This window comes from Sminthopsis crassicaudata, chromosome 2 (assembly GCF_048593235.1).
Source record: "Sminthopsis crassicaudata isolate SCR6 chromosome 2, ASM4859323v1, whole genome shotgun sequence".
In the NCBI taxonomy this organism is placed as follows: Eukaryota; Metazoa; Chordata; class Mammalia; order Dasyuromorphia; family Dasyuridae; genus Sminthopsis; species Sminthopsis crassicaudata.
The window spans coordinates 529,683,948-529,710,180 of record NC_133618.1 but is presented as its reverse complement, the minus strand read 5'-3'; the positions used below and the strand labels follow the sequence as shown (position 1 = coordinate 529,710,180).

General features: G+C 37.1%; 1 protein-coding gene across 2 annotated transcripts in view; it reads right to left on the bottom strand.

Moving 5' to 3' along the window:
• MYZAP (myocardial zonula adherens protein) overlaps positions 1-25,627 on the bottom strand; it is a 101,945-nt gene extending 76,318 nt beyond the window's left edge. For both annotated transcript variants that reach the window (XM_074294624.1, XM_074294625.1), the window contains exons 1-2: positions 25,174-25,627; positions 4,267-4,353 (exon numbers count right to left, since the gene is read on the bottom strand). In XM_074294624.1, coding sequence (XP_074150725.1) covers positions 4,267-4,353; positions 25,174-25,248 — 162 coding nt within the window. In that variant the 5' untranslated portion in view covers positions 25,249-25,627. The remainder of the gene's footprint in view (positions 1-4,266; positions 4,354-25,173) is intronic.
• Between the last annotated feature and the right edge of the window lie 606 nt (positions 25,628-26,233).

Genomic DNA, 26,233 nt, shown 5'->3' with positions numbered 1-26,233 from the left:
ACCTCCTTCTCTGTCCCCTTTCCAAAATAGTTATTATTCAAATTTCCCCTTCTCTGATATAGTCCACCAGGCAGCTCTCAGGAATCATTCTAGGAGTTAGAGACATGAATGAATGAAATAAAAAGCATTTTATTAATTACTTACTACATTCAAACAGGAATGTATTCGTAAGAACATGTATTTTTTAGAACTATTTGAGGGTGAGCCCTCTTTACTAGCAGAGCAAGGCAAGGATCCTTTAGGCATTGCACATGACTCCATGTATTCTTGTGAGACAAGGGATAAATAAGCCTTCCCCCAAAAGTGGACTCTATTTTCCTTCAATTCTAGTCAGTAAATAAAAATTGATTAAGGACCTACGATTTTCCAGGCACTGTGTTAAGCAACTTTATAATGCTTTATATGTAGAAAACATTTAATTTTTTTTCAAAATGTTTTCATTCACAGGAAATACATTTAGAAGTTACAGAGTTATTGCATCTCTTTCGTTGCATTTATTTTATCAGTTCATTCTACTGGATATCAGTTTCCTCAGCTACAATCTGGAAACCAGATTATGACAGACACAACTGTTTACTTGGTAACAGCCTATTATGTTAAATAAACAAAGCAATTCAGGAGCATAGAAAGCTCTGATTCATCCATTTATTGTTAAAGCAAAGAGAAATATAAAAGATCATTGGTCATGATTTCCTCCTTCTAGGTTTTACTACTGAATGAAAGTGCCACCTTTTCCATGCTCTCTCACTTTTTGAGTTTCCAATACAATCATCATCCCCTAAACACACACACACACACACACACACACACACACACACATTTTCAAACCTGGCCCTACAAACAAAACATAGTATTTTTTAAATGGCCATTTAAAGAGTCATTTGCATAACTGGGGACAATTTAGAAAATATTTTGTAAGCAAGGTAAAATAATACTCATCAAACACTGATTGAGCACCTTAGATGCCAAATAAAGCATGGAAGAGATCATATAAGCTGGCAGATCTTAGGACATTTGTCCGAGATTATAGAACATGACTCCCAATCCATTGCATTATCTATTAGCCACCCAGCCGAAGAGATACTTATCCCCAAGCTGAGCAAGCTACAATTACTTTTGTTTATGAGTAGCTCACTATCAATAAATTGTGACTTACTCACTGTGGATAATAAATTGCTAACTTGCTCACCTTGCCTCCACAGCAGATGCCACATAGGTAGGGAGGAGGCAAGAGAAAGGGAGACGTCAAAACACTCTAGCAAGCCTGAATTGAGTACATACATGAGGAAAGAGGAGGGAAGGGTGGAGAAGGAAAAATCATCATGATGCACACAGCAAAAAACTATATCAATAGGGCTCATAGCCTATAAAGATGAAAATCAATAAAGACTTATAAGTGGTGATCAAACTAGCTACATGTCTCCTCACTAATAATACAAATTATTAGTATTGGTCTCCTTTAAAAGACTCCCAGGACTACTAAGTAAATCAGGGACATCCTTTTCTACTATGTTTATATTTTCCCCTTTCCCATCTGTTCATGTAAGTGAACTCCTTTGGAACCTGTTCTTTCTAGTCTAGGGAGTAGTGCTTCTCTGTTGAATAAGAAGCTAATGATCTCAGAGAAGAGCCTAATTTACTTGAATGTCAATAAGTAGTTGGAGGAAATTATTTGGTCAGCTTCAGGTGCTATTGCCAATACGATTTACTGCCAGGGTAGGTTGTTTTCCCTTTTATCTCAAAGCAGAGAGCTAATATACCAATTTCTGCTACTCTTGCCCTTTTATATGATCTTATATGTTATCAGTGCAGCACCCTGGAAAGAAATGAGTATCCTCTCATTTACTGCCCATTGCACTTGGCCTGGATTCATGTTTGGTCCTGCCAATCTTAGCCCTTCCTTGCTCAGTCAGGAGCCTACAAAGTTACATAGATCAAGGTGGCTCTGTTGGGCTTGATTGTGATGCTAGTCAAACTAATGGTGATCTTTTATACAGCAGTAACATTTATGAGAAGAAAACCAAGGGTCTCTTTTCTCTAGGAACACTTCAGGAAAATTGCCTACAAGTTCAGGACATTGAGAATTTTTCCTAGGTGGTTACTGCAATGCAGAACAGCCACACTTCTGATTAGCTTCTAGGAGAGTCTAACCAGGACTCTGCATTGCCACTATGATGGCTCCCTGTGTTGATGAGATTGCAAAATTTTATAGATGTTTTTGGAAATCAATATAGCAATCTTCAATAAGCCACAAAAATGATCATATGAAGCAAAAAAGGAAGGTTAGGTACAAAATATACTCATAGTTCTATTTTAACAGAATGAAAGAAAAAAGAAAAAAAGGAAGAAAAAAGAAAGAGAAACTATTTGCTTCAAAAATTGTAAAATAACTAAATAAATTAAAATATAGTATTGATAAGGACTTTTCTTTAATACAGAAAGTCATTAGTGAGGAAATTTCCATATCACAGCAGGTTAGTACTTTCTGAAACTTACAATTTTATAGAGCTACTTAGAATACTGAGATGTTAAATAACTTGACCATTGTCACACAGTCAGTGGGTAAGGTGAGATGAACTCAGTCCTTCTGACTCCAATGCAAGTTTTCTAACCACTATGTCACTTTTATATTAAAAGTATAGCAGTGTAATGAAATAACAAGTACAAAGAAACATGGAAAGATATGTGAAGAGAGATCATAGAATGAAAAAATATGCATAATTACTATAACTATATTGTAATTGTAATCAACATCAATGAAACTTTAGGTGAAATTGGGAGATAAGAAGCAAATTGATATTTTTATTTGATTAAAATGTACATGATGACATTAACAATTTTATGAAAGATTCTATTCTTTATTTTGCTTGCTTATTTTTCATGGATATTAAATTTATAAATTCACTGCCCTTTTTTGGTGTGCCATATCATTCAGAATGATAGAAAAACAGACAGCAGCATTTTGGGCAAATTATTTTATAAAAATTGTGAAACTAGATTAATAGTTAGCAACATATGACAGAAAAAGCGCTGGTTTCAGGGTTAAACTACTTAAGTTCAAATAGACAATCTAAGTTCTAATACTTACTAGCTATAGCTATCCTGGATAAATCACTTAGCCTTTTCATGCCTTGGTTTCTCCATCTGTAGAATGGCTTTAAATAATAATTGCCACAGGAGTTACCCATAATTCCTAAGGTTATAAGAAAAGTATGCTGTAAACCTTCCTGTATTCATTTATATTATCTCATTTGACCCTGAAAATAACATCTGGCAGTAACCAATGCCAAGTAGTATCCCTATTTTTTAGGTGAATAAAGGAGTTAAGCTCAAAATGATTATAACTTATCCAAAGCCATAACCAGGCTTATACTACTACTAAGAAACAAAGTTAAGACCTCAGTCCCTGGGACTCTAGTCAAGTTCTCTCTACTATACTATGTGTCCCTAAGTTACTATGGAATTGTGAGAGTTAGATCCTTATCTTCTACAGCCAAGCTAATCTAGAGGTCATCATTGTAGTTATTTGATGACCTGGAAAAAATATATACTTTCTGTACTTTTCTAGAGTAACTGTGTCCTCAGATTTTGACTGGGCATTTGACATCATGGGACTCTGGCCAACCTGCTTTTCAGAGGCCTATTCCCCTGTTCCTTCCTTTTCTTTACTTCTCTAAGCCTATACCTTATCACAAACCTTTTCACTTACCTTACACAGAATCCCAGATATTGTACTATTGTGATGTTAATGAAAATTCCTTCTAACGGAGGGAGATTTGAGGTGGGCAGAGAAATTAGAGTCTAGTATACTGTGTCTGTAGCAAAAAAGGCTTGGCAACGTTGCGGTATTTGCAAACAATGCTGCATTTTGATTCTCCTGAGCTACACCTCTCAGTTGGAAAGGATCCTTTCCTCAGAGTACCTGCTGCTAGAAAGTCAGTGTCCCCAAAGGCTTCAGAGGTAACATAGCTCAACAATGTTCATGAAGAAAGAGGAGAAGGGGGTGAGAGAGAGAAAAGGGAGGCAGCCCTGGCCAGGGAGGAAAGGTGTTTTCTGGGAAGATGAGAAATGAGAGCATGGAAGGAGGATGGTGCTTTTTATTAGCTAAGCTCCTGACATCCAACTCCAGTGAATAGCCTTTCAAGGAAAAAGCAAGCCTCCACCAGCGGCACTAAGAGCTGTAAGGGACTTTTGTTGTTGGTTGCTGTTTTAAAGTAGGTCTAGATACTGTTCACTTGATAGGGTTCAGACACCAGAAGTACTTACTTGCTCCTTTCTTTCCTCTTTCCTTTCACTTTGCTCTGGCACTGGGCTGTCAGGGGGCACCGTTAATCGTAATCTGCAGACGTTGGCCTAATAAAGAAATACATACACATACAGAGTAGGCATTAATTGTAGACATGTTATCAGAATACAGACCCTAGTGACCTAGTAGAATAGATGAACTTTAAAGTTGGAAGAGACTTTAGAATCCACAGATATTGGAGTTGGAAGGAACCCTAGATATCATGTAATTCAACCAATATCTAAAGAGAAATCTCAACAAGATCTCCAGTGATGAGGAGACTATAACCTCTAAGAGCATCCCCATTATATTTTTGAACAGTCTGAATTGATAAGAAACTTCTTCTTGATCAGTCATCAATAATATATGCTTACTACACACATCAACAATATAATCAAACCTGAGCTTTAAGCCTTTTTTTGTGGCAGGTGTGTAGAGGATGGATTGAAGAAGAGCTAGGAAGAGACTTGAAGAGAGACATGTTAAAAGTCTATATCACTAGTCCAGGCAAGAAACAATAAGTGACTAAGCTAGAGTGGGAGACATATTGGAGAGAATGGGATGACTGCAAGAGATGAAAATGGATTCAGTAGATGTTGTGGAGATAGAATTATCAAAAAACTGAGTGGATGTGGGTGATGTGATGGAGAGTGAAGAGCTGAAAAGGAATTAAAACAATTTAACTGGGAGAACCGTGATATCTGAGACAGAAATAGAAAGGTTCAGAAGTATTTCAAGGGAGGAGGAGGTAGTAAAAATCCATTTTTGATTGAATTGAGGTTCCTACAACACATTCAATTCAAAATGCCCAATAGGCAATTGTTGACATAAGCCTAGAGCTCAGGAGAGAGACCAGACCTGGATCTGAGAGTCTTCTGCATGGAGATAATTGAACCCACGAGAACTGATGATATCTCCAAAGAGTGGGTGTGAAGAGGGCCCAGGACAGAGTTTTACAAGGGTGAATATTGAAAACTATATGCATTTATTTTGAGAATAAAAAGCTATTATTTTTTTAATTTGCATGTTATAATCTTCCATTGTCTCATCATTCTGACCAACCTCCTCTTGAAGAACATTTTCCATTTAGTAATACATCAGCTTTATTTTACATCAACTGCCTCTGCCATCCAGAAAGTCAACATGAAAGTCATTTGGATTTATATCATTTTCAAGTACTTTAGAGTAAAAAGGTATTTTTAAAAGTGTTCTTAACATTTTTGTCATGAGGTAAGTCAATCTCTATCAGGTAAAATTGTCAAAAGGACCCTAGATTTGGAGCCAGAAGGCTTGGGATAAATTGCATAATTATAAGCAGGTCCTTTCATTGATCTGAACTACATTCCTCCTCCACAAAATGAAAATTATACTTTGCAGCAGAAAATAGTACCTTCCTCACTGTGTTTGACATTACAAGTGTTTTCTGAACTCGAAAACATTAGAAAATTAGAAAATTGTGAGCTGGTATCATCATCTTCCTCATAACTGCTGTCTGACATCACTGCCACTTAGGTCATGACCAAGTCCACCTTACCTACATGTGGAAATTGCCTACAGGGTATAGGGAACAAAGGTTTCACACATTCAGGGCTGGATACAGATTTTGTGGCCTGAAAAACACCTGTATGAGCTGCATTTACAGCTTCAACAGATACATCTGAGCCACATTATAATTGTGCACTAGTCTCTCACCTGAGGAGGGATCATTAGCTTGAGGGCATTCACCATATTTCACCCAGCTCAAATGTAAAGTTCAACATCCCTTCCTTTTTTTTTTTCTGTTCAATTATATTATCTGGAAAAAAAAACACTGTAGGATTCTTGGACTTCCAGATCCCCATCCCCTGGAACTATTAATACTAAAGTCATAAAAGCCTACTTAAAGTGTTACCATCCAAAAAAAGGAAATCAGTTCAATGCTCTATCACAGGGGTTCTCAAACTTCGGCCCACAGGCCAGATGCAGCCTGCTGAAGTCGTTTATGTGGCCTACCTGAGTTATGGCAAATGGGCTGAGGGGCGGAGACAGTGTGAGTTTTTGTTTTTACTATAGTCCAGCCCTCCCACAGTCTGAGGGAAAGTGAACTGGCCCCCTATTTTAAAAGTTTGAGGACCACTTCCAGTCTATTGCCTTCCTCTTGCCTGATTAGAAATAGCAGGGTATCAAACTGTGCATATCCTTTGACTCAGCAGTGTTGCTACTGGGTTTGTATCCCAAGAAGATCTTTAAAAAGGGACAACTATAGACAACTGGCAAAGATATTGGAATCATTTGCCATTATGCTCTCCAATGTGTCTCCATTTTACAGATGAGTTACTGAGGCAAATAGGGGTAAAGTGACTTGCCTAGAGTCACACAGCTAGTAAGTATCTAAGGCTGAATTTGAACTCAGATCTTCCTAAGTCTAAGCCTGGTACTCAATCCACTGTGCTATCTACCTGCTACCAAGCCATTCAAGCTAGAAGAGCAGTTGTCATTCATGAACTTGACCTTCATTATGATTTTTCATAGAAGTTTTTGACATACTCCATTTCCCTGATCTGGACTGGTTCACCCCCTTTTTAGTAGCCTTTTGACCCCTTGCTCCAGGATGCTTACTCCATTGGTATCAGACAGCATAGACACCCAATTAGTTTCAGACCTCCTATAACTCAGAACTCCCAAACTGATAGAATGCATCAGCCTCAAAGTTCCTAAGCATTAGGAATTAACACGCATGTACCACCAAGCCCAGTAAAAATATATCACTAGCAAAGCATTTCAAAAGGAATGTCTTTGTTAAACTGCATATCTTCTTTGAAAAATAAAGATATGAATTTTCTTCTTGAAAATAAATGTAAGTTGGATTACTTGCCATCTAGAGAGGGGGAAAGGAGGAGAAAATTTGGAACACAAGGTTTTGCAAGAGTTAGTGTTGAAAAATCATCCATGCATATGTTTTGAAAATAAAAAGCTTTAATAAAAATATTTTGCCAGAAAGAAAACTTCTGAAATTATTAAGATAAAATATAATTGGTAATAAATGATACCTTATATTGTAATAAATACTTGTTGACTAAAAAAATTTAAGAAGATTTAAAAAAAGAAAAAGAAATATATGAATTTCCCTGTGGGAAAGTTTCTTGGGCCCAAATGAAAATCTTATCTCTCTGAGCATTTTATAAACCCCCAATTACCAGTATCCAAGAACACAGGACAATCTATTGGCCTTCCCCTAGGACTATAAAAGTCAAAAATAGAAGACTAATTTCTCTCTAGTCTTACTGAAGCTGCTGTCATATGGTACCTGAAGCACAGGAGATAGTAGTAATTGGAATATTGATTTAAAATTTGCAAAACATTTACATGACTATTGACTAACAACCACTGGTGAGATCGGCATAACCAGCATTATCACTATGTTACAGATGAGAAAACTGAGAATCAGCTTAAGAGCTTCAAGATTCAACCTCAGGTCTATCTAACTCCATGTCCATAACCTTATCCATGACACCATGCACAGATCATGCCAGATCTCAACCTGGTCATCATTCAACAAAAAAAATATTAAACATATTCAATGTGTGTTTAGGCTGGGAATTTTTTTAAAAAAAAGAATTGTTCTTAACTATTCTCAGCTGTATGTAAGACAATTTCAAAGGACTCAAGATGAAAAATACTATCCACCACCAGAGAAAGAACTGATGTAGTCTAAAGGCATCACAACATAATATTTTTAACTTTATTTTTCTTGGTTTTTTATTTTTAATTTTTGATCTGTTTTCTTTTACAACATGACCAATACAGAAATATGTTTTACATGAAGACACATGTATAATCTACAACAAAATGCTTGCCTATTCAAAATAAATATTTTAAAAATTTGCATATAATTGGAAAAAAGTTAAGAGTCCTAACATAAGAATAATCAGACTACTTAAAAATCTATGTCAAAAAAAAAAAAAAGAATCTTAATGCAATAATACAAGAAATAATTAAAGTGTCCTGACGTATTAAAACAAGAAGGGAAAGTAGAAATAGAAAAGTCCACTGATCATCACCTGAAAGAAATCGTACAAGAAAAACCTACAGCCAAATTCCAAAATCTTCTAGGTCAAGGAGAAAATATTATGAGAAACAAGAAAAAAAATCAGTTTAAACAGTGAGGAACCACAATTAGAATCACGAACAAGACCTAGCAGTGGCTAAATCAAAAGACCTCAAGTCTTGGAATACTATATATCAAAGAGCAAAAGAACCAGGGTTACAACTAAAAATATCACCCAGCAAAGTTAAGTATAAACCTGAATGAAAGAAAATGGACATTCAATGAATTGCCAGACTTTAAGGATTTTGTTGCACAAAGACCTGAACTTAACAGATAATTTGGCATATAAGATCCAAAAGAAGTATAAGGTAATCATCTATCAAAGACTTATTTCAAGAGAGTTGATAAAAACATGAACATAGACAAATATAAGAGAGAAAGTCATCAGAGCAAAAGTTGCACCCCAAAATAATCTAAGAAAATTTGAAAATAGAAATAACATTAATAGCTGGGGCATTTTGAGGAGGCAGTATCAGACTCTGCAAGTATTTTACCAAAAGAAATAGAAAGGAAGTTTATTGCAGATATAAGGAATATTAAGTGAACCTATAGAAGTAGAAGGCATAATATTGAGAGTTCAGCGACTGGCTGTTCAGCTGTATGGACAAAAGAGAGTAATATAAAATAAGGCTGAAAAGGTAAGCTGAAGCAGATTTGAAAAAGCAAAGATTCTTAACCCTTTCCATGCTATGGATTCCTCTGGCAATCCAATAAAGCCTATAGATCTCTTTTTGGAATATTTTTAAGTATGTAAAATAAAATATAAGATTTATAAAGTAAGAAATAAGGGATATATATATATATGTATATATATATAAACACAATAACAAAGATTAGGGGTAGAATTTATTAGAAAAAAAAGTAGGAGTAGAAATTGAATCTCAAAGATTCAATCAAGAGAGAAATCTACATTATATGTCAGCTATATTAATATTGTTTTAGATGTATATGTAAATGCATATTATATAAATTGGTATTTATATATGTATATATGTAGCTATGTCTATGCGTGCAGGTGTGTATATATACATACATACACATACACACATACATATATCCATGCTTAATAGGAACCTGCTTGGGAGGGGTGGAAGACAAAAAGAATAAAGTAAAAACTGCACAGCAGAGAACAAAAGAAAACCTACAAAGAAGCAAAGAAAAGATGGACAGTTATGAATAAAATGTTTCTATTATCATTACACGCTTTCCTTGAAATGGAAATATATTGTTACATATTTTGAATCTTCCCTGATGTTCTGCAAATCATATGACAATGTTTTGGTTTTCTTTTTCTATTTTGTTTTTTCTTATTTTACATTTAAGTTATAAATACATTAAAAAACAAACAGCAACAACAAAAGAAAACTAATGATCATGAAATTCATGTTTTTCTAAGCTCACAGACCCCAAGTTAGAAAACCCTGATTCACTCAGAAGTTATGTGATTTGTCCAAGGTCACAGAATTTTTAAGTATCAGAGCCAGAATTCAAACCAGTCTTTCTTGACTCCAACTGGAATGTTCTTTCACACATAACACTTCATCATCCATTTCAGGGCCTTTGAATTCTCAACCCCTAAGCCTTGGATACTTTTCTCATTACCTCATCTAGCAAAGGACCTTAATCATCAGTCTAAAGAACTTATATTTAGAGGCAATAAGGATCTTTTGGAAGACTTCTTATTAGAAGAAATAATGGTGAGATCTATGCCTTAGAAAGGTTATTTTGACCATCATGTGAAAAAATGAAACACTAAGGGAAACACTAAAATATTAAGCAGAGGGAAGGTGCTGAATTAGTAGGGTAAATACAGAAGGATAAGTGGCTAACATCCAGAACATGACATAATAGAAAAACACTGACTTGAGCATCAAGAACCCTAGGTTCTAGTCTAGGTTCTGCTACAATTAAATTGCATGATTGGAGATATCACTTCAGATTCACAGGATGGTAGTATTTGGAGGGAAAGATATTCTTTAGATCATCTAATTCGATTCCCCTTCCTTTACAGATTAGCATAATAAACTCCAGAGAGCACAAGTAACTGACCCCAACTCATGTAGTTAGAAAGTGATGTGAACCAGGACATGAAAACAGTAGTTTAAATTAAGGGAGGGACTTCCAGGTCTTCTAACTCAAAATCAAGTACTTATTTGTTCAACTATACTTTAGAGATGGTTAGATCTCTTAAGTACTCTAGATCTGAAATTCTATTATTGTACAATTGATTGTAGAGGTATAATGTGAAAATTTCCCCAAAACATTGACTCATGGCACTATAAGATTCACATATGTTAAGGATTTTAGAGATCATTTAATCATTTTGCAGATTAGGAAACTGAGCTCCAGAGAGGTAGGATAATATATCCTCTGACTTCAGATCTAATGCTACACTGGAGGCAGCTAGGTAGCTCAGTGGTTAAGCACTGGCTCTGGAATCAAGAAATCTTAGGCTCAAATGTGGCCTCTGACCCTTAGTCGGATGTGACCCTGCTTGCTTTAATCTTTAAAGAAGTAAAGGTAAACTTATCTTTGCTAACAAATCCCCATGGATAACAAGAATTGCACATAACTGAACAACACTCTATGCTACCTCCAGACAAAACACCTAAAAGGGGATAGCAAGGATCAGCCTAAAATTAAACTCTGCTAAAGCTATCATGAAGTACACGTCTCTCATTCATAATGAAACCCATGGTTATCTCACAGCCTCTAACTCAGACAACATGAGGGGCTGATCATTGGGAAATCTGGATGAAAAAAAAAGTCAGAGTGATTTCTGAGGCTGAAGTTAGTTCTATAGAGTATTATGTGAATGAAAATCATTTTGTGCATTTTAGTGGCTGAGATAGGTCAAAACACTTGAAAGGAAAACAAGCACTGAGCGGAAAAAAGGAAGGAAGAGCAGAGAAGATATCAGAGAATACATAGAATGATGTAAAGTCAGCAGAATTTGCTCAGATGGATTTGAAAATTCACCAGCAATATTTACATTTTCTTTAAAGTAGTCTGTATTGTAACTAAAGAGCAAGGTCAGCTAGTTCATACTTGGGTTCCTATCTCCTCTTCTTCCTCTTTTCCTCTCAGAGAAACATTTATGAGGAGATTATCACTGTCATTTCTCTTCTGAAAATCTGCTCTACATGATCAGTGTGGGTGTGGCTGAAGAGTTAAATCCCAACATTTTCTTCTTCACTGATACAAACTCATAAAAACTGTGGGTGCACAGCCATTGCAAAGGGCTTGTTGCTCTCTGTAATTCTGCTCTTACACTTACTGTCTCTGACAACTACTCCAAAATGGCTACTCCAACTCAAAAGGCTGGCTTTCTGATTGTTTAAGCTGAGTTCTGTGCATTATTCTTCCAAGTTGAATTTCAGTGATTCATGACTTACCATGGATATTTTATGACTACATCAAGAACATATGCACCTGGGAAAGGGTAACTTATCATGGAGCAAGACTACAGGTCAACCCAAATGTTTACTTTGATATTGTGAAATACTAAAATAACACCTATTCACATGGTACGTGAAGGTTAACAAGTTGCTCTCCTTAGAACAACTCTATGACGGTATGTACTGCAAATATTATTCTACCTTATAGAGGGGGAATCTCAAACTCATTCATAGCTTAGTTAAATGGCTGGTCCAAGTTCACACAACTTTTACCTGTCACAGCCAGAATTCAAACCTAAGACTTCCCTCACTCCATATGTAATGTTCTTACCCACATGACATTCCATCAGTTATCTCAGAGACTGCCCCTCATATGGTTGGAATATTTTTCTCCTCACCTCTGCCTTGTAGAATCCCTGATTTCCTTTAAGACTCAACTCAGACTCCATTTTCTGCACTTCTAAACCAGTGCTTCTTAAACTTTTTCCACTTGTGACCCCTTTTTAACCAAGAAATTTTTCACAGCCATTAATTAGTATATAGGTATATTAAAATAGGTCTACAAATTAAACAATTGTTGACAATAAATCATTATTTCATGACTCCCCACAGTCAATTACACTTCACATGTGGTCAAGATCCATAATTTAAGAAGCTTTGCCATAAACAACTAATCTTTTTCATTAAGACAAGTCAACAGCAATCATTTTTTTGTTGTTGTTTTTTTGCTGAGGCAATTGGGGTTAAGTGACTTGAGCAGGGTCACACAGCCAAGAAGTATTAAGTGTTTGAAACAACTCATTTTTAAAGAACTTTCTAGGAACTAAAGCTGGGAATTCAAAGAAAGGCACTGTACATTGCCTTTTTATATAAAAGCTGTCACCCAAATTCAAAGCAATAAATAAATATTTACTAAGCGCCTACTCTGTGCTGGGTAAATAAAAAGAGGCAAAAGATAATTCCTAACCTCTAGGAGCTAACAATCTAATGGGAAGATAATGTGCAAGCAATATATACAAAGCAAACAATGTACAGATATATAGGAGATAATTAATATAGGGAAGGCCCTGGAATTATGAGGGCATGGGAAAGTCTTCCTTTAGAAGGGTAGATTTGAGTTGGAATTTAAAAGGAAGCCAGGGAGGTGAATAATCAAGAGCAAGAGAGCTAGCATTCCAGGCCTGGGAAATACCCAGAAAGAATACTTGGAGTCAAATTTAAGGACTATTTTTGCCTCTTCTTTTTATCTCCAGTCCTTATTAGAGTGGATGGCACACAGTAAACATTAAATAAATGCTTTTCTAAAAGACTCACAGGCACAGTGAAATATTTATGGAGCAATATGGACAAGTATTGTATGGAATGAGAAAGTGGTTTGTAAATCTGTTCCTTTGGAGAGCTGATGTTGAAGAAAGATCATAGATTCATAAATGACTTCCTAGCTCCCATCAATTCTAAAATCAAAATAAAACAAGAGTTTTCCTTTTTCTTAGGCATGGCCTTGGACAAAATCATTAAGTGGGTGATATTTTTATTGAATCAGTACTTTACTTCCCCTTTTTTCTATTTAATTTCTCTTCAAGTTTCAATTTTCTAGTCTATAAAAATGGGGATCTTAATACTTATAATCATATGCCTCATAGAGTTGTAGTGAGGATCAAATGACTTTTTAAGAAATATTCTTAAGTACCAATTTCCCCTTTTCATACCCCCTTGAGCCATAGAATGTACTACTCACATAGTCCTAGTTCTTTCAGGCTCTAAAAGCATCCTATATTAAGTCACTAGAACTTTTTTAATGTAAAGCTAAAGTCCTACCTCCATAATTACCACATTAAAAACCTCAAGATATTTATATTATAAAAGAGGCTAGGTGAGAAAGAACAATGACTAACCAAAGTTGTTCATTTCTAGTGGTGAAATATCAGATATTGTGGCATTTGGGTGAGGTTGATATTTACAGTCAAAGGGAAGCTTTCCTAATACTTCACAAATTGCTTTAGGTAGGCAACTGCTAATTAACTCTGTCCTTATCCTGTTGCTAATGGATATACCACATCAATCCATTATACAGAGTATTTGGGTCTTTGGCCAACTTCCAACCTCTTATCAAAAGTATAGATCCGTAGTACTGGTTGCCTGGTATTTTCAGCACTTTACTGCGGGGGAATCTTGTATTAGAATGAATGTGAGTCCTAAATGACAATAAAGAAACTCTGGACAACTAGAGATGTCATTTGTGGAAGATCCAAGTATTAAAGCAGACTCTAGGGACTTGTGAGGAAAAAGGTAAGGCTTCATTCGTCTTCACACCTACCAGTAGCAGGGTTCTAAAATGTTGTTAAAGGAATTAATATAGAACAGAACTTCCTTTATTGAGGCCTTTGGAATTTGATGATATTTGGGCACATGGCTCGCTGGGAGGGGTCTTTCAAGGAAGAAATTGGCTTCATTTGTCTTGTTTTTCTACTTCTTTATCAATCCCAATTTCACTGGATTACGTAACAGCAGAATTCTGGGCTATCTTGTAGTGGGTCTTTGGCTGGTCTTTGGCTGTAACTCCCACTAAGTTAGCCAGGGTGAGGCAATGGACCTAATGATAATTTAACCAAGTAAGAGCAGGTAAACAAGGTTACAAACTAGAAGCAGGGAAGAGTCAAAAAAGCAAGGCTGTAAAAGGCAAAATAGACATTTCTCAAGATACATAAAAGTCTTGACTATTAACCAAGTTACCCTCAGGTGACATAATCTGTGTGCCTACCATAGCTGGTATTGAGTCCAATCTTTCATCATGGATCCTGCCCTGTGTTTGAAAACTATCCTTGCCAACTAATGAAATGTATGTGTACAAAAATATATACATGTATGCCTGAATGCATATATTATGTGCAAAGTATGTGTATATCTACAAATATATATGTATTACATATACATATATTTATAATATATATATATATATATATATATATATATATATATATATATATATATACTTCCTTTGCTTATATTGGGTAATTTTTATTTTCTTAGTGCCTGGAAATAGGAAGTTAAACTTAAGGATATCTTTGGATGAAGACAAAGTTTCTGTAGTATAGTCAAATGCCTGTACTAAGTTGGTCTTTAAGTTATAGTTTCAGTCTGCAATAAGCTTCTACTATACTGCTCAAATGTAAAATTCTTTGGCATTCAAAGCCCTTCATAACCTACCCCTCTTTTCTGTTTTTCTTACACACACACACACACACACACACACACACACACACACACACCCTACATATTCTGAAAGTCAGTATTATCATCCATCTCCTTACTGTTCCTTAAACAAGACTTTTCATCTCAATTCTGAGAATTTTCACTGGCTGTTCTCCATTTCTGGAATTCTCTCCCTTTTAACATTCACTGCCTGGCTTCCTTTGAGTCCCAACTAAAATCCCACCTTCTCCAGGATCTTCCAAAGACTCACTTCTAGTGCCTTCTCTCTGTTGATAATTTCCAATTATCTTATATATAGCTTGTTTATACGTAGTTAATTGCATATTATCTTCTCTCTTAGACTTTGAGCTAGTTCCATAAGAATTGGGACTGTGTTTTACCTTTATTTGTGTCCATAGTGCTTAGCACAGTGCCTGACATGGTAGGTGCTTAAGAAATACCATTTGACTAATTATTTACTAGTTATACAGACTCCTTATTCAAACATATATAGAGAACAGTTATCAGCATATAGTTCCTATGCTTCACCATGGCTCTGGGGGAACCCTATGGCTGCTGAAACTAGAGGACTCAAAGTGGCAACAGCTTTTTGGGAGAAGAAAGTGGCTCCTCCCAATTGGTTTTCAGTAAGATCTGGGATTCATAGCTATATAAACAGACTATGCAACATACCATCTCCAAGCCAAATAGATGAAATATGAATCCTATCCTCAGGTGGCCCTTTTGTGATTTCTTTTCTCTTTTACAGCTGCCCTAAATTTTTATTTTAATCTCATTTCACTTATATATTGCCTTTTGAGAAGTAGAAGGAACCCAATGTGATTTTACCCTGAGATCTATACCCTCCTCCCGAATCCCAAGGAGGGGCCTGGGCTCTTCTGTGACTATATCCAGAGCTTTGTAACGATTTCTCCTGCCTAAATAATTCAGAATTTTCAGTAAAATCTTCAAGATCATGAACCTTAATATATCCATCTTTGCACCTTGTGTAAGAGTTTAATGAATGTCTGTTGAACTGATAGAGATTGATACTCATTTCTAGGCCACATTTAATCTCCAGGCTATCTCATTGTTGAGGGAAAAGAGACCTGTATTTGGGGTCAGAGGATGTGGGTTCAAGTTTTACTTACTATCTTTGAGACATGTCACCTAGCCTCTCTGAGCATTAATATCCCATACATGAGGGTATTATGCTAGTTGAGCCCAAGTTCCCTTCCATTTCTAAAGCTTGTGATTCCACCAAGTCTAGCACAGACTTCCAAACTGAACTATTGGTTACATAGTTCTCAATTGACCAACATAGGCAACTCCTTACCAAATCTTGCCCTTTTGATAAGACATATGTCTTCTCTCCACTCTTACAGCCAAAATCTACTTCAAGCCCCTATCAGCTTTTTCCTAGATTATTGCAATAGCCTTCTTAATCCATACCTCAATTTGCTCTTTCAATTTGCTCTCTCAAATTCTGCTTTACTCAGTGGCCAACACAACTTTTTTTGTAAGTAAATATCATATTTTTATAATAGTCTTTTATTTTTCAAATACATGCAAAGATAATTCATTCTCTCTCTCTCTGTCTCTCTCTGTGTTTTTCTGTCTCTCTCTCTCTGTCTGTCTCTCTCTCTGTCTCTCTCTCTGTCTCTGTCTCTCTCTCTCTCTCTTTCTGTGTGTGTGTGTGTGTCTCTCTCTCTGTCTCTCTCTCCTCTCTCTCTGTCTCTCTCTCTCTCTCTCTCTCTCTCTCTCTCTCTCTTTTACTGAGGCAGTTGGGATTAAGTGACTTGCCACTTAATCTGAGGCCAAATTTGAACTCAAGTCCTTCTGACTTCAAAGCTGGTGCTCTACCCACTGCACCACCTAGCTGCCCCAAAGATAATTTTCAACATTGGCAAAACCTTGTAACCCAAATTTTTCTCTCTCCTTTCTTCCCTCCTCCCTCCGCTAAAAAGTAAAGAATCTAATATAGGTCAAACATGTATAATTCTTCTCAACATATTTCTATATTCATCATGCTGCACAAGAAAAATCAGATAAAAAGGGTAAAAAAAAACAAGAGAAAGAAAAAAAAATAAACAAACAATAACAACAAAAGATTTTTTGATCCACCTTCACTCTCCATAGTCCTCTCTCTGGATGCAGATGGCTCTCTCCATCACAAATCTATTGGAATTGCCTTAAATCACCTCATTGTTGAAAAGAGTGAAGTCTATTACAGTTGATCATCACATAATCTTTGTTAGGATTACTAAGTGAGAACTGAGGTTTTCACACACAATTCACTTTTGAGCACTTAGCTGGTGAAGGTCAATATGGAGAGAATTCGGAACAGATTAATTATACCATGACAATATATGAACAAATTGCTAAGGCTGCAATAAAAGCTTGGGGTGTCCTCCCTGGACAGAAAGATCGCGGAGAGGCTTTCACTAAAATACAGCAAGGTCCCAATGAACCTTTTGCAGATTTTGTGGGACGTTTGCAAACTGCTGTCAAAAGAACTATTGGAGAAAATGCAGCTACAGAAATAATGACCAGACACCTGGCTAAGGAAAATGCCAATGAGATTTGCAAAAGAATTATATGGGGATTAGACAAAGATGCTCCTTTAGAGGAGATCATAAGACGCTGTGCTACAGTGGGAACAAATGCTTTTTACACCCGGACAATGATGAATGTGGAAAGACAGGGTCCCTCATGGCAAGGGCCTTCTAGAGAAACTCGGCGATGTTTTCAATGTGGAAAAATTGGGCATCTAAGAGCTCAGTGTAGGTATGGAGATACAGTGAGAAGACAGGGTGAAAGAAGACCTAAAACCCCATGTCCAAAATGCAACAGAGGACTCCATTGGGCATCAGAGTGTAGAATAATTCAGGGAAATGGGATGAGGGGCCCAGGTCCAGGGCCCCAGGCAAAAAAGACTTGGGGCATGATGGCAGCTGATGTTACACCCAAAGAACCTTTAGAAGGCCAGGACTCTGATTTAATCAATCAGCAGAGAAGCAATCACATGGCAGAAAGGGATTACCTGATAAGTCAGTCAAAAGGCAATCAGATTGCAAAAATGGATTACACTTGGGGAGAATACAGGCCTTTTAAACCAACAGGGCTGTGCCCAGTGCAAACAACTCCAATGTAATTGTCAGATGATGAGAAGAGATTTAGAAAGTGGTAAATAGAAGGAAATTAGATAGGTTAACTGCCTGGGAGAGAGGGTTTGCTTGTATTTCTTCAGCAGGAGAAGGAATCAGATGGGTGCCAACAAGTCATATTCGCCTTGTCCACCAGAGAGAGACAGAAAAAGAGAAAGACCTCAAAATAAAGGAGAAGATCTAAGAAACATCTGACACTGAAAGAGCATGGATAATAAGAAGACTGTTAAAGAACTTTAAAAACCAGCAGGAATCATTGGACTTCCTCACACAAGATGAGACTAATGGACAATGGACTTATGGACATTTGTAAATTTTCAATTTATGATTATGTTATATACTTCTAGCATGTGTTACGTTACTATGTTACTATGTGCTTATGTAATTTATGTAATTATCTGTAATACTTCCCATATTGATGGATTTATGTTTCAAGGTCATGACTGTCCTATGTTCTAAATCAAAAGAAAGGGGGAGATGTTAGGATTACTAAGTGAGAACTGAGGTTTTCTGGACAATTATAAGGTGAGAACTCAGGTTGACTTGATAGAGGGGGCAAGCTCATTGGCTGGGGTGGTTCTTCCCAGAAGCCCTTGCATTATCCCACGCCCATTCTCTGGGAGAATAAAAGAGAGGACTCTCAGAGAAAGAAGAAGACTCTCTGCATTACATCAGGCCTGACGGGGCTCTCTGCAGGAAGGGAAGTCACTTCTAAGGACAAGAGTTAACAGCAACTGCCTGGAGACAACGGTTCACTACAGGAAGAAGAATCTGTATTAAAGATTTGAGTAGACAAAGCAGATCTCTTCCCAGAGAGCGATCCGGCAGCTTCTGGAGACAACAGCACGCTACAAATCTTGTTGCTTCTGTGTACTGTGTTCTCTTTTTTAGCATCAGTTCATGTCTTTCCTCACTTCTTATAGAACAATAATACTCCATAACATTCATATAACATAATTTATTCAGCGATTCCCCAACTGATGGGAGTCAACTTAATTTCCAGTTCCTTGCCACTACAAAAATGGCTGCTACAAATATATTTGCACATGTAAGTCCTTTTCCTTTTTTTATGATCTCAATTCACAACTCCACCAACAGTACATTAGTATCCCAGTTTTCCCACATCCCCTCCAACATTTATCATTATCTTTTCCTGTCATCTTAGTCAATCTGAGAGGTGTGATATGGTACCTCAGAGTTGTCTAATTTGCATTTCTTTAATCAATAGTGATATAGAACATTTTTTTCATATGACTAGAAATAGCTTTAATTTATTCAACTGAAAATTGTCTCTGTTTATATACTTTGATCATTTATCAATTGAGAAATGGCTTGTATTCTTACAAATTTGAATCCATTCTCTATATATTTTATAAATGAGGCCTTTATCAGGAAAAAAATGAATATAATTTTTGCCCTAGCTTTCTACTTCTCTTCTAATCTTGGCTGCATTGGTTTTGTTTGTACAAAAAAATTTTAATTTGATATAATCAAAATTATCTATTTTGCATTTTATAAGGTTCTCCAGTTCTTCTTTGGCCATAAATTCCCCCCTTTCTCCACAGATGTAACAAGTAGACTATCCTTTGTCCTCCTAGTTTTCTTATAGTCTCATCCTTTATGTCTAAATCATGAACTTATTTCGACCTTATCTAGTTTCTGCCATAATATTTTCCAATTTTGTCAGCTGTTCTGTGTCAGCTCAAAGCTAATCTTCTGCAAGAGGCCCATCCTGGTTTTCCCATCTTTTCATGCCTTCTTCCCTTCTCAAATTGGCTTCCTTTTACTGCCTATAGTTTTTAAGTACCTCATTATTGATATGTTGTTTCCTTTATTAGAATGTGAGCTCTTTCAAGGCCTTTTTTTGTAATCCTAAGATTTAGCACAGTGCTTAACATATAGTAAGACCTTCATATATGATTTCTTGAGTTCCCTGGGATCAAAGAGGAACAGGCATTAACTAAGGTACAATGAATCATGGAATAATCTTAGTACTCTGGTGAATTCAAAGAAGCCAACTTTCCTTAGTAGCTTCTAGAACTAAAGGTTACTCACATTGTTAAAGACATTTTCCAAAGATCAGTAAAGATAGCTTCAAGGTCTTAACATTATTTTTAGCCTTTCTCCTCTACTGGCTGGCATCAAGGACTATATTTGCTGTGCCAGATTGTGTCCTAAAGTTACACTGACTGATACTCCCAGATCAAATAGTCATTGTTCAGTAATTGGTCTAGGAGGGACCCTAGAGCCTGACTATTGTGATGGGTGACTGCCTTCTCAATCACTATTTAAGGAAAGTCTTAATTCTACAACTTTCTCTTCTGTAATCTAGCCACTGTAATACTATCCACTGCTAATTCAAGTACTTTCTTCTCTTGTTACAATTTTGGAATCATGAATCATGATCAATAATTCAACACTACCATAGTTCTTGGATGGGGGGTATCAATCTATTCACCTATATCCCTACTCACCATCCATATAACTTTCTAGACCACAGTGCCCCTCCCTAGCTGTTATCCTCCCACATTTAGGAGATACTTGTTTAAAAATGCTTATTAGCACAGTGCCTGACACATAATATATAAGTATTTATTCTCTTCCTCTCTCCTTCTTTGAACCCTTTCTCCTTTAGATGATATGCTCCTTGAGACTAGGTATTATCAATGCTTCTGTATTTGTATTTAACAAGAGTTTGGCAAATAGTAAATGGTGGATGAATTTATTCTTTCCATTCATTCATTTCTTCATTTACTCTAAAGTCCATTCAATTCTAAAATTCTATAATCTCTATGTTTATATATATTTATTGGGAAAGTAAAATGGACATGGGCATCTTTCTGGACCTAAGAGTGTAGTTGACAGCTAAGAAAGTCATTTATCAAGGTCATTCAATTCTAAGGTTATGAGACTATAATCAGATTCAGATTTTACTTAGATATTGATACAAAAACAAGGAAGTGATGACTAACAGGTTAATTCTAATTCTTTGCAGGGGAAACAGTATTCTAATATAAAGAAAATAATGGGGGAAGAAGAGAGGAGATGCCTGATTCGCTTCCCCCTTTTGTAAAAATCTCTTAGTAGTCAGTTGTCAGCTAGCACTCAAGTCACCTATGTCTATAAATAAGGTCTGGTGTTAGAGAAGAGATTCAGTATACTCCTTTAGTCAGTGCTCTACACAACAGAATAACTGAAGATATCTGGCTGTAGTAAGCCCCAAGCAGTTCATAAGCACACAAAGCTTTTTTCTTGAAGGGAATATGCCCAATCTTACTTTTAGGGTATCATCATTGTCTTCTACTCATTCCCTTGAAGGACAGAAGAATTTCAAAATGTTTGATTTCCCCCATCCCCCAAAGTTATCATTCAACTTTTTTCTGGTCATGTTTTCTTTCCAAGTCTTTCCAATTTCTCTTCCTGCTGTTGCTGTAGATAAAGCTATTTTTAGTGCACAACTGGTTTGGAGGCAGACGTTTTTGTTTCACAATATCGGCTGGTTGGCACATTTCTAAGCTTCTCACACCTCTGATTCTGAGCTGACAAAAATTACTCCGCATTTCTTTAGACACAACTTCAGTTGAGAGGCAATCACAGTTTCTAAGTGACAGTCAAAAAAATGAAATTCCAATAATAACCCAGGCTGGATACATCATTTTTTTTGGTACCTGATTCAGAGAATTCATGATTCCTCATGAGCTTTTAATAATTACTTCTACTCTGCTTGAATTTCCATCCTATCAAAACAAGGTGTCTTCCCTACCTCCCCTAGTCATGTTTGATGTGCTACTTTTGATAAAACCATTATTTCATTTGCTAGCAACATCTTTTTGTTTCAATTTCCCTTCTTGCCCAGTATCAAAAAGGTAAATTGTCAACATGGACAAACCTCCAAGTAAAATGTTTTTTCAACTAACTGATCTATTAGAACTGAAATAAAAAATTATTGCCCTTAAACTAAGCAAAATGTTTTTTCTTCCTCTTAACCAATTTCAATACTCAATAAAGTGATCAATAGTAGGCTAATGTGCCAGTTCCCATTCAGAAAATGGCATCTTTTCAGACTAAGCCATTTGAAATTCATAATTAGAGCTAACAACCTTGAAAGAAGGAAAATAACTGGAAAGTTGAATTATTTTCTTTCCAGATTCAGGAACTGCTGAGTACAAACTGAGAACTCTATTCATTGGTAGATTTAGAAGTCATTTAAACTATGTTATTGTAGGAGTGTCCAAGATAGTCCTGACCAAGGATGTGAGTGATATTTGACTACCAAGACCAGGCCTTTCTTAAGAATGTTTCTGTAACAGGGAAAGACAATGCAGAATGTTGGAGGGGATGTGGGAAAATTGGGACACTGATACATTATTGGTGGAATTGTGAATACATCCAGACATTCTGGAGAGCTATTTGGAACTATGCTCAAAGAGTTATCAAACTGTGCATACCCTTTGATCCAGTAGTGTTACTACTGGGCTTATATCCCAAAGAGATTTTAAAAAAGGGAAAGGGACCTGTATGTGCAAGAATGTTTGTGGCAGCCCTCTTTGTGGTGGCCAGAAACTGGAAACTGAGTGGATGCCCATTAATTGGAGAATGGCTCAATAAATTGTGGTATATGAATATTATGGAATATTATTGTTCTGTGAGAAATGACCAACAGGATGATTTCAGAGAGACCTGGAGAGACTTACATGAACTGATGCTGAGTGAAATGAGCATAATATACTTCAACAACAATACTATATGATGATCAATTCTGACAGACAAGGCCCTCTCCAACAATGAGATTAACCAAATCAGTTCCAATAGAGCAGTAATGAACTGAACCAGTTATACCCAGGGAAAGAACTCTGGGAGATGAGTATGAACCACTACATAGAATTCCCAGTCCTTATATTTTTGTCTGCCTACATTTTTTATTTCTTTCACAAGCTAATTTTACACTATTTCAAAGTCTGATTCTTTTTGTACAGCAAAATAACTGTTTGGACATGTATACATATATTGTATCTTATACTTTAACATATTTAACATGTATTGGTCAACCTGCCATCTGAGGGAAGTGGTGGGGAGAAGGAGGGGAAAAGTTGAAACAAAAGGTTTTGCAATTTTCAATGCTGGAAAATTACCTATGCATAAAATTTTTGTAAAAATTAATTTAATTAATTAATTAATTTTTAAAAAAGAATGTTTCTGTCATACTATATTAAGAACACAAGCTAATTTATTTATTAGAATATTGGTTTGGTTATTGATGAATGTGAGCATTCGAGCAAGCTGTCAATTGCTGATCACATTTCTAAATACCCACAGTTTTGTGCTCTAGACTTGCTTTTATGAAACAATTCTTCCACTGTCTTAATTGTATCCTAACGAAAATCTCCACAAAGTTAAATGAACATTATCTTTGTATAAAGGCCATTATTATCAAGCCCTAATGGTCCAAATTGAGATCTTAGATTTTGAAGTTAAAAATCAGATAAAGTCCTTTTGATCTATGTGTCTAGCTAGATTTCAAAAACAAGAGGAAAAAATAGGTAAGATCTTAACAAGTCCCCTACTCAACCCCTCCCTCCCACATACACATATAAGAACCTTAAAGGACTCAAGACATTAAATGCCATTAATGTCTTTGTGGTGGTATAAAAATTAAAACAGACATACTTAAAGAATAAAAACTTCAGAGCAGGCAGAAAATGCCAAACTACCTAAAGATTGCTCTGGTTTGGGTGGCGATTTGGTAATAATCCATTAAATTATAGACTCCTTGAGGGCAAATACTGTCTTTTACCTCTTTTTGTATCCTCAGCATTTAGTACAATGCTTAGTACATAGTAGATAGACCTTTAATAAATGTTTATTGATTGATAGTAATAATCTAAAAATATGTTCAATGATGGCCTCTATGTATGTATGTATATATATGTATATATCTACACACTAAAATGTATATATTTATGTGTGTTCACATATGTATACATGTATATACATGCAGATGCACAAATATTAAGGAAAGATTAAAAAATCATTAGGCAGCTGAGTTTTTTGGAGTAAAGGTGCTGTTCTGTTTGATCTCTAAGGCTTATCACGAAATATTAAAAGGCACTCTAATTTCCAAATTAATTTCTCTAAGATGGAGAAAATTCTCAGGAAAATAGAAAAATTCAATTTTGAAAATAATAACAGTTGCACTTTATGTGACACTTTAGGAAGCTCATTTAGATTTCAAGGTTTATAAAATAGGCTTTCTTAGCATGCATCATGGAATAGGTACACAAAGCTCAGAGCTATTGGAATACACATAGAATTTCTAAGATTTTGTTCTTGTCCTTTTAAACAACTCAGAAGGAAAAGCAGTGGCTTCTACTAAGTAAAGTTAGAGGAAATAGAGTCATTTGGCTCTTAGAGGGGCTTTTCTCTGTTAAGTACAGTATAAGGGCATTATTTTAAAATAAGGACCATTCCCTTTTCTTACATTTCCCTTTTTAAAAGCGGCTCTAGAAAAATTCTTAAAGGTCAGGTAACTTACAATAAAAATATAGTATCCTTTTAGTTTAATCAATGGACAAAACAAAGTTAGACATTTTCTTTATAAGTTTGCCTTTGGGTCCCAAGTCATCCAGAGTTATTTTAAAAAGGTCATGCTTGTTTCTTAAAACAGATGACTTCCTCATCTCGTAGGCTTAAGAGGGGCACATAGGTCAGAGAGGGGAATGCAAACAACAGAGCAATCAGTGGGCACCACATAAAATGCTAAATCCTCCTCCCCTTCCCCCCGGGGCCTCTCATCCCTGGGGGTTTGCAGGAGAGAGCAGGTGGGCTTGTGAAGGACCTGAGCTTGGCTGGATGGAGAGAATGCAGGGGCTCTCGGACAGGAAGTGGACAGAAACCTGAGCGATTCTTTGGCCCATGGCTAGCGTGTTTCTGGGAGCTTACCTAGCCAAGAGAGGGGAGCCGAGCGCCTTTAGACTGGGCCACTTGGGCGGGAGGAGGAGAGCGGGGGACTCGCTCGCTTCCTCTCTTTCTGTTACTACTACTCACCCTCTTGCCTGGACTCCCAGAGGAAGCGGCCCCGTTGCCCGAAAGCAGGGTGACCGCGGAGCTGTAGCGCAGCATCCTCCAGTTGTGCCTTGGGGCGCCGAGGGCGGGAGTGGAGCCGGAGTGTCTTTCGAGTTCGAATAACGCTCCCGAGGCCCCAGGCTGGCAATCTGTCTGCTGTCGGTCTATCTATCTACCCGCCCTCTTTCGTCCTCCTAGCCTCCTCCCTTGGCCCTCGTCACTAGTCCCGCTCCTCCTCTCCTCACGCTACCCCGGGGGAGTGTCCGCAGCCCGCCCGGTCCGGAGGGAACGCCCAGACTAGCCCCCTACCCACACCTCGCAGGCCGCGCCAAGCCAGCTGTGTGGCCAGCTGTGGTCGCTGGGCGCCGGGGTAGAAGAGTGGGCGGGTAGACCGGAGGGAGCGGAGCGCACCTCGGGGCGGAAGAAGCGAACTCCCAGCTCGTCCGACCTGTCCAGCAGCATTTTCTCCATTTGGCTCTGACTCAGTCTTTCTACGCAGGGGTGGCCAAGCCGAGTTTGGGTGAGGGAGGCTGAGCCCCTTCCTCTAGGCCAGCGCCTTCTTCCTCTGCTGACACCTTAACACAAGTGGGAGAGAGAGTTCTCTGGGGAGGCCCTCTCCAGCATTGGAGATGGGAATTGCTGGAACAACATTGTCATTCAATAAACATTTTGTCCTGCTCGTGTAGCGCGCAGCGCACAGTTCTGGCATAGGGGAAAATAAGGACTTTGGGTAATGTACAGCCAGACCCTGGACAAATAAGATAACACAGAGATAAAAGTATCCTACATACATACATAATGAGCATCGCCTTAGAGAGTGAAGAAACAAAAGTGCTGTACGAGTTGAGATGTTTTCCTCAGTCACTGCCCCCTAGTTTTGAGGAGGGAGGAATCCATAGGACCCCCAATGCCGAAATGCCAAGTCTCCTTTATGATTGCCCAGGTGTGGCTTTGTGACCGCGGGGACATGGGTCCTTCCACCTGGTTCTCATTTTCCCCACCTGTCAAAATGGGGTCAGGCTATTAGTGAAAGATTCCATTA